At 36.6% G+C, this 9,613-nt stretch overlaps 1 protein-coding gene across 1 annotated transcript; it reads right to left on the minus strand.

Annotated features, from left to right (window-relative positions):
- Window positions 1-1,109: 1,109 nt before the first annotated feature.
- LOC117784658 lies at window positions 1,110-7,540 on the minus strand. Its single transcript, XM_034622461.1, has 7 exons — window positions 7,096-7,540; window positions 5,315-5,487; window positions 4,006-4,122; window positions 3,644-3,934; window positions 3,258-3,514; window positions 1,915-2,118; window positions 1,110-1,849 (listed from the first exon to the last, which is right to left on the minus strand). Exons 1-7 carry the CDS (start codon window positions 7,314-7,316, stop codon window positions 1,388-1,390), a joined length of 1,725 nt encoding a protein of 574 aa, XP_034478352.1. The 5' UTR covers window positions 7,317-7,540; the 3' UTR covers window positions 1,110-1,387.
- Window positions 7,541-9,613: the final 2,073 nt, after the last annotated feature.

Genomic DNA, 9,613 nt, shown 5'->3' on the forward strand with positions numbered 1-9,613 from the left:
TTTGTTGTTGTTTTTGTTGTTGTTGCGGTTGCAGACGCTCAAAAACAATCAAATATGGAAATTTTGGTCCAGCCAAAAGCAGTTGCCAGTTCTGCCAGTTTCCAGTAGCGTAAAGAAGATTGTGGCACACACACAAAAATCCACATATGCCCCACATGGTTGACGCCGACAATGTCCTCTATCCTCTGTTCCCTGTTCCCTGTTCCCTGTCCTGTGCTGGAAATCCTGCGAGTCCTCGACTGTCGTTGCCATATCCGACTGCACCCTGTTACCAGTTACCAGTTACTGTTACGGCTGTTGCCGTTGCATATTTCTGGGCAAATTCCAATGGCAAGATAACTATTTTCGATTGCGCATTTCTGTTCGTTGAGGCGGAAATATTTCAATTGTGACGCTGACTTGTAATTTTTCATGAACACCAGCTAAGAGGGGCGGGCAAAAGGGGGATATTCAGGGGTAAGAAGGGGGCAGAAGGGGGCGGAAGGGGGCAGATTGGCAACTGACACTCTCAATGCAGCAGCACACACATGCTGAGAGCCATTGTTGTAGTTGATTTTTCGTCTATTTTTTTTGGCTCATCACTGCAAGTGTATTTACCAAGTACTTATGTGTGTGTATATGTGTGAATCTATTGTGTGTGAGTGTGCACAAAAAATGGAGCACACACTCATACACACACACAGTGAATGCAGTAAACCGCAAATGTTTGTTACTCCATTACGTTTGCAACAATGTCTGTGTTGCTGTGTGTGTGTCCATGTGTGTGTGTGTGTGTGTGCCATGACTGGCCCTATTAGGCTACCCCGTTGAGCATAAGTTGTGTCTGTTTTGCCATTGTATAGATTCGATTCGATGCCACAACTTTTGCAGCCAAAATCACAATCGCCCCAATTTCGAATGAATTTCCCATAGCATACTTCTCAGGGCATTCCGAAAATGTTGAAAATGCGCTTAAACACACAGGTAATAGGTATGTCCCAGCCGTATTGTGTATAGAATTTATCAACTAACTGTGAGAAAAAGTGTTTGTTCAGTTTACAATGCACTTTCGTTAACATTTAACATTTGAACTAATATACTGTTGTATACTATTCGAATAAGACCTTAAATTGTGATTGGATTTTTGCTGTTTATTTATACTTTAAGTAAACTACATTTATGACACTTAGGACAACAACAATTACGATTAGGATAACTAGCCTAAAGACTATAATCATCACATTATGGCACAAATGTATGGATATATTAGATATTTATATACATTGTAGTTTATGTTGTTGACTTAGACTAACAGAGAGTTAAAAGTAATTAGAGATAAAAACAAACTGTCTGACTTCTTGACCGACTTAATGATCCACTCGTGCCGGCGTGACTCGTGATTCGTGACTCACGCAATTAGACGACCCGTTGCGGCAGCTTTGGCACGACACCGTCGACTGCTTGCACCACTGTAGGCACTGTAACCAGCAGAGTTGCCACCATCAGCACCACTGTGGCCATCTCCATTGAGTGTGGTTGTCGTGTGGGGCACATAGAGACTCATATTGTTGCGTGCATGTCGATGACGATAACGATAGCCAGTGATAAGCTCACGCACCGTCTTCCGATACTTGTCCGACAGCACGCAGTATAAGAAAAAATTGGCAGCCGCATTGATGGCCACCAAAGTATTGCACACATTGCCAGCGATTGTTTGATTATTCTGCTCAATATCTACATACTGAGTGCATATCAAGAATATTGCCCATGGCACCTGACACACGATGAAAAGCAACACCACCGCAATCAATGTGATTGTCACTCGATTCTCCTGCGATACGCTGCCCGTAATCCCGGAGTTGGACTTGCGCTGCATATTAATACGATTAATTGATTTACTATTATCATATTTAACTGCCATTTATGTGAACTTACCTTAGTGCGTCTTATGCTGCTGGCATTGGTCAAATCGCCACGCAAACTCTTTGAGCGATGCACGAGAAGAATCAGGAAACAGTTGAAGGTTGCAAGCACAAAAAGTGGCAGCAAAACAAACACCACCAATGTAAACATACTCCAGATATTGTTGTACAGACTGTTCTTGCCGAGACTTGATAGCGTATTCATATAGAAGGTCCTCTAGACGAGTGAAAGGATTAAAAATAAAATTAAATGAATTTCAGGTATGTGTAAGACAATTAATCAAAAATAATCTTATTTCAGATATTTTATTTTATTTTCTTTTTAATTAATTTCTTTAATATTTATCCCCTAATATGATTTAAAAATGTAGATACTTTAAAAAAGAACTCGCAGTTAAACCAATCCCTCTTTGTCAAACCTATTCCCAAAGATCTGTTGAAAGACAATTGCAAATTTTCAAACTTTATAAGTTTGAAATGCTGATCGTTTGATTTTATTTATTTCAAAAAAAAATATATCACTTTTTAAATGGAAACTTTTTTGGTACTTTGAAGAAGAGTTAAATGATGAAAACGGTTTCAAGAGTAATAATCTACAGGTAAAAAACTTTGATTAATCAAATTGTCTATCTATAGAAATTCTAGTACAATTAAATGTCATTAAACAGTTTGCTTAATAGATACTTGTCACATAATTATTCCAATTGTTGGCTTACTGAGCTTACTTACACATAATATCTATGAAAATGTTTTGCTTGCTTGTTCTTTACTATAATCTATGATATTTATTACGATTATTACTATCGATTTATTTATTTATTTATAAGTTATAACTATCCAATTTATCTATATATATTAAAGTGATTGCCCTGACTGACTGACTGATATTTGTGCAACCGAAACGGTAAGAACTAGGAGGCTGAAGTTTTGACACACGACGGCTTTTTATACTATATTTATACAAATAATTTGCTTTATTAAATTTTTTTATTCTCTAACAATTAAATAACTTAATAACTTTTTTGTTCTTTTTCCCATGTACTTTCTCATGAGTCTGATACCTAAGTATGATATATTTTTTTTTAATTCTTTGCTAACTTCTATAATATTTATACTACATAGTTCTGAAAATATAATAAGACTAAGGGCCGGCTTTTCAATGTCTCCTTAAATTTGATAAAATAAATAAATTCAAATTTGACATAGATTTATATTAATTTTACGTCAAGATATCTGTTGTTTAGCTATCAAACACCTTAACTAGACATTGAAAAACCGGCCCCAAGACTTATAGTATATAGCTATGTATCTATTATAAATGTTGTCTTCCATTAATCTATTCACTTGTTATCTTACACTTTGACATAATTCCGTTACGTTAAAATCGAACACGCTGTTATTGTTGTAACTGCTGTAATTATCGTTGTTGTAGTTGGAGCTGACATCGCTTATGATGTTGTTTTCCTCGCTGCGTCTGCTTCTGCGTCTGGCACGTGACAACTGCAACAAACTCTCAGTGGTCGCCGGTGTTGGCTCAGTGGCTGGCGCTGCCACGCCCACCGAGGCGAACGTGGAGGCTGTTGGTAAGCTACGCTGCCTGTTTGGAATGTGGTCTGGCAAAAAAAAAAAAAAACAACAGAGAAAGAAAGAAAGAAAATGGAAAGTAGTTTTCATAGTCGAGTACTCGTATTTAAATGGGTGGGAAAACCAGCATTTAAGCTACTTTACCTTGTTTTACTTACCCGAGTCACCAAAGCCGCTTCCGCTTCCGCTTTCGCTTCCGCTGCCCAAATCAAAGTGCTCCAAAAAGCTGGGAGAGGATGGCGTGGTGACATGGCCAGTGTGATTGGTTGCATGCTCATCTGGATCTGGATGCCATGCGGTCGCCGGAGTGGGCGGGGCGGGTGTGGGCGACACATTTGCCAGGGTCTGATTGCAGGGCCTGTAGGCGTCATCAATCAATTTCGTATCGATGGCATATGTGTGCTCGAACGCCGTTGAGAGCGTGGTCAGCAGGCAGAAGAGCGCGACGGCTGTCAAAACAATACAAAGGGACCTCAGTGCTTGTCCTCGTTCCACATCATCCCAATCGATGCTCACTCACCTGCTATTACCTTCTTGGCCAGCGACTCTGTGCAGAATGTTTGTCTTTTGAGCGGATAGCGTATCGCTATAAATCGCTCGATGGTAAAGCACACGGCTATGTAAGTTGAGATGTACGCTGTATGTGTGTATGTGTGTGTGTATGTGTGCGTGTGTGTGTGTGTGTGTGTTTGTGTTTGTGTGTATGGTATGTTTGTGTGAAATGGGAGTAGTTCGAACAAGCAGATATCAGTATTTCGTCATTGAACAAGAGTGCATGCAATCGAGCTATTAATAATGACCCCAATCCCCAAACCCCAAAACCCCATTCCTCTCATTCCCCTCCTTAATCCCAACCCATAGTTCCTTTTCACCTATTGTCCTGTCAATTTAGCCAAGACGTCGCTGTACTCTCGAACGCATTTAACTGCTTGAATTGACAGCTAATCTCTATCGGCTGTACAAGTATTTTCCGAGTATAATATTTATTAATTATGATGGAAAATAATCCGTTTGGCGAACTTAACCGACCTCAACTTTTGTTTTAGGTTCAATTATTTGTTTTTTTTTATGCCGTGATTCTTATGTTTTCTTCATTTATTACCAATAGTTTCATTTACTAGTCTAATTGAGCTAATCTTGCTTCAGTAATTCTCAATAGATAATAAAATAAAATAAGCGGGATAAGCTATAGTCAAGACGCCTTTTATAAGAACATTCGTTACAAATTTTGCGAGTTTGTATTGCCGTTCTATTTAACCGATATTGTTGCGGTTAATATTCATAATTAACAATAATAGAAAACTTTAATTATAAAAAAAAGGCTTGAAGCCTTTGCTGCTCTGGCTAAAAATATATTGTAATTAGAATTAATTTCCAAGCTACAAACATATAAATAAAATTAAAATAAATAATCAAAAAAAAAAACACGTTATATCTTAATGCATTATATAAAAAATAGACAGATTATAGTTTGTCTCATAATAAAATTGTATTGCTTGGATCAATCTTTAACAGTATGATTATTCCGATTTTTTTGTTTTTTTCTGTATTGTAAACTGTGTTTTATTTTTTCATTTTAAAACTTTTGATTTATATAAAAAACACTATATGTACTCGAAATTTTTTTGTGTTTTGGGAGCATTTTTTTTTCTTTAAATTACCTTTTATACATTTATTTTTTTAATCTATCCTGTTCTACTATAAATCTACTATAAAATCAACGACTAAGCAAAATTTTAAGTTTGTATTTTGAAATTGTATATTTCCCTACTCGCTTATTTTTGCAAATATGTTCTTAGGTACTCCCCAAAATGTTCCCCTCTACTTACCACACGCATCACAGAGCCACATCAGAAAACCAAAGAGCTTAAAGTATAGCTCGCTATTGTATTTGGTGTATTCGTAGTGTTTGAATGATAAAATTAATACAAGGGTCAGGTACGCAATGTCCGTAATTGCCAGAGCCGTTAGATAAATGTTTGTGGTGCACCTCATACGCTTCCTAAATGGTCCCACACATAGAATAAAATCAAAATGGAAATGGAAAAATGGAAAAAGAAAACACACGAAAAAAAAATGAAAATAGTAATAATATAACAATATAAGAGTAAATGCAAACAGTTTGTTTGTGTCTGTGTTTGGAAATCTGGTCAGCTGACCAGCTAAGGGGACAATGCGACTGTGCCAAATGCAACAATAATTGAATAACCAAATTGCCCAGGAGTGTGCGGTGGCAGCGAGAAGTCGCCAAAAATACCCAAAATAGTCGCAAATGTCGACAGAGAGTCATAAAACCAACAAATGCACAATAAAACCTAACTGTTCATATTTAGTTTTTGGCTTTTGTACTTGTGCTTGTGTATCGCTGTCTCTGTCTCTGTCTATGTGTGTGTGCGTGTGTGTGCGTGTCTGTGTGTGTGTGTGTGTGTGCATTGCGCCAGCTCGATGCTTCAATGGGCTTACAACAAATTTACCAACACTGGCGGCTAGGTTGCTGTCAGGCTTGAAAACTGTTTAGCAGTTGATAGTTACAAGCAGTTGTGAGTTTTATAGCTGTCAGCTTTTATTTAACGTTCAAAATATTAAACTTGACAATTTCTAAAAATTTTATAAACGTATTAAGTAAAAGATCTGGTAAATGTTTTAGTTTTTTAACAATCTGTATTGTAAGCTGTATTTTATTTTTTCATTTAAAATTTTTTGATTTATAGAAAAAACACTATATGTACTCAAAATTGTTTTGTGTTTTGGGAGCATTTTTTTTTTCTTTAAATTACTTTTTATACATTTATTTTTTTAATCTATCAAAATCAACGACTAAGCTAAATTTGTATATTTTAGTCCAGAAATTTCCGCCGGCGGAGAGTTTTCTATGAAATAGTTGTTGAATTCTTCTTCTTTAGACCTAACAGAACGTTTTCTGATCGATTCGATACGGGTCTTTAAGAAAACAGTGACGAAATGGAATTTTTTCGATCTGAGTACCTAGCTATACATTTTAATTTTTCAGCTTATTTTAGCAATCGCTTCACGCTGTAAACTGTCTATCACATTGGCTATCTAATTGTATAGCAGTCAGCTTTTGCTTGTCGCTTACAGCGCCTTAGTTTGTCGCATATTTTCAACATTTTTAGACAGTGAAACCACCGAACACAACCGCCAATTGTAAAGCATCCGGTTGGCTTTTATCTGTGAGCCATTTGCATTTGGCACATGAAATTGTTGTTATTGTTGTTGCTGCTGCTAGTGTTATTGTTATGCTGTACTTGTTGTTGTTGTGGCGTTGAAATGATTTTAGAGTGCTGGCTAGATGGCAACAATTAAATGCCTTGTGTAATGTGCTGCGTACCTGTTTTCAGTTTTTGGCTATGCAACACGCAACATAAACATAAAATGCATAAAATAGTAATGTTCACATTGGACACGGACACGGACACAGACATGGACAACCTATACACATATACATAGGTATATATGGTAGATACCAGCAGCAGTTCTATTTGAATCAAGTTGGCCGCTCGGCCGTAATCCAGCAACAATAACACGCCACAACAACAGCAACGACAACAACAACATCAAGAGCAACAACATTGGATACAAGTGCACTTACCGCGTCAAAACACAAATGCTCACTGTATTTCCCAATAGTCCAATAACAAAAATGCACGGCACCAAAATGCGTTGCACAACGTGCCGCACTTCCTCCACATCCGCATCCGAAAACGTTTTTGCAGCGGCAATCTCATCGACTGGCATCTCCGTTGACGTCGACGTCAACGTCGACATCGACGTCGCTGCCAGCGCCAATGGCAGTGGCATTGGTGTCGGCATCCTTCTCTTCAATGTCCAGCCTCCACCTCCACTTCCTTGTTGCTGCTGTTGTTATTGCTGTGGTTTGGCGCTGCAGCTGCCTCAGCTGCCCCTCCAGTGAGGAGGGGGTGCCCGGGGCACTTGAGCTCCTTGATTCCAATACCGTTTGCAATTCCGCTTTCAGTGCCGATTCCTATTGGACTTGTGTCAGCAATGGCCACGCCCACATATACACCACACAAAGGCCACAACTGAAAATGAAAAGAGTCCGACAAGAGGCAGACAAAATGATAATTAAAAATCAAATTTAAGTTAATTCCCTGGCCGTAAGCACATTGAAACTGAGCCACCTTCCAACAAATTCTAATGGCGCAACTCGTTCGTGCTCGTAAATGAGGTTTTCAGTGATTAAATGTCATAGTATTGGCTATTGGGAATTACGAATATATGATGCAGATTTGGGCATTGTTATACCACAGTTTATGTACAGCTTATGCTTTGCAGGATTCTTTTTTCTAACCTCACTTTACTACATCTAACTAAGCTTTATTGATATGAGACATTTTCTTTAGCTGCACCTAAAATTTAAGAAATATTCAGTGGATATCCAATCAAGGTTATGGCTTCGGTTCCGATACGCTCCGAAACAACGAACGGTACACCAAATCAATTTTGCAACATTTTAAAATGATAAGGTGTCGTTTTATAATAATTATGACATCGAATAAGTATCTTAATCCAAAGGAATATAACTTTTTGAACGATTTGAATACAGAATGAATATAGAGGCTAAACCATGATCAAATTGACATTCCGCGGGAAAATCAGTACAGTTTTGCCAAAGTTATGATTGTTCGAAGTTGGTGACACCTTTGATCTAGCAACTTTACAAGTCAAAATATTTCTTAATTTTGACATGATTTCTTACAAGAAAATGAAAGACCTCAGAATCAACTTTAAAGTTTCTTTTTACACTAATTACGATAAAAGGAGTTGATCAAAAGTAAAAATTTGAGATTTAAAATTTTGAATTTTCAAAATTTTAAAGGGGGGACCCTTACCATTAACGTGGAACCATGGCAATGATGGTCGAAAAATAATAAAATTTTCTAAATCAACAAAATTTGTATAGAGAATAAATATAGAGGACAAACCATGATCAAAATGACATACCGCTTGAAAATCGGTAAAGTTTTGCCAAAGTTATGATTGTTCGAAGTCTCTGATCTAGCAACTTTACAAGTCAAAATATTTCTTCATTTTGCCATAATTTCTTACAAGAAAATGAAAGACCTCAGAATCAACTTTAAAGTTTCTTTTTATACTAATTACGATATAAGGAGTTGATCAAAAGTAAAAATTTGAGATTTAAAATTTTGAATTTTCAAAATATCAAAGGGGGGACCCTTACCATTAACGTGGAACCATGGCTATGATGGTCGAAAAATAATAAAATTTTCTAAATCAACAAAATTTGAATAGAGAATAAATAAAGAGGCCAAACCATGATCAAAATGACATTCCGCTTGAAAATCGGTACAGTTTTGCCAAAGTTATGATTGTTCGAAGTTGGTGACACCTTTGATCTAGCAACTTTACAAGTCAAAATATTTCTTCATTTTGACATGATTTCTTACAAGAAAATGAAAGACCTCAGAATCAACTTTTAAGTTTCTTTTTACACTAATTACGATTTAAGGAGTTGATTTAAAGTAAAAAACTTAGATTTAAAATTTTGAATTTTCAAAATTTCAAAGGGGGGACCCTTACCATTAACGTGGAACCATGGCTATGATGGTCGAAAAATAAAAGAATTTTCTAAATGCCAAGATTTTAAATGCAGTATGAATTAAGAGACCAAATCATGATCAAAATGACATTCCGTTTGAAAATCTGTTCAGTTTTGATCAAGTTATGACAGTTTGAAGTTTGTCAACTCTTTGACCTAGCAACTTTACCACAACCGTACCGGTATAAGCGTTTCGGTTTTCGGTTCTTAAAAGAGAATTTATTTCGGTTACGGTTTCAGTTGTGCTACTAAAATTACACGGTTAGTTTCGGTTAAAGGTTCCGATACCGGTTTCGGTGTTATTCCCTGCTTGATACCTTAACAATTTCCAGCAAATGTAGATTTTTAAAAGACATAATACTTAGTGAAAAGAGTATATTTAAATCTATCTTAATTATGAGGACTAGAATATGTAAAACGGAACAAAGCTACGATGAAAATTCGTGGCAATAGATTTTAAAACCATATAAGTGACTTGAAATTCTCGAAATTAAGATGGAGTTGGGAAACAAGACAAATAAAGAACTCA

Source organism: Drosophila innubila, chromosome X (assembly GCF_004354385.1).
Source record: "Drosophila innubila isolate TH190305 chromosome X, UK_Dinn_1.0, whole genome shotgun sequence".
Lineage (NCBI taxonomy): Eukaryota > Metazoa > Arthropoda > Insecta > Diptera > Drosophilidae > Drosophila > Drosophila innubila.

Coding starts and splice junctions, on each gene's coding strand:
- LOC117784658 (XM_034622461.1), bottom strand. CDS start 7,316: ATGCCGACACCAATGCCACTGCCATTGGCGCTGGCAGCGACGTCGATG. Junction 5,488..7,095: donor AGCATTTGTGTTTTGACGCG/GTAAGTGCACTT, acceptor GGGACCATTTAG/GAAGCGTATGAGGTGCACCA. Junction 1,850..1,914: donor GCAGCATAAGACGCACTAAG/GTAAGTTCACAT, acceptor ATTAATATGCAG/CGCAAGTCCAACTCCGGGAT.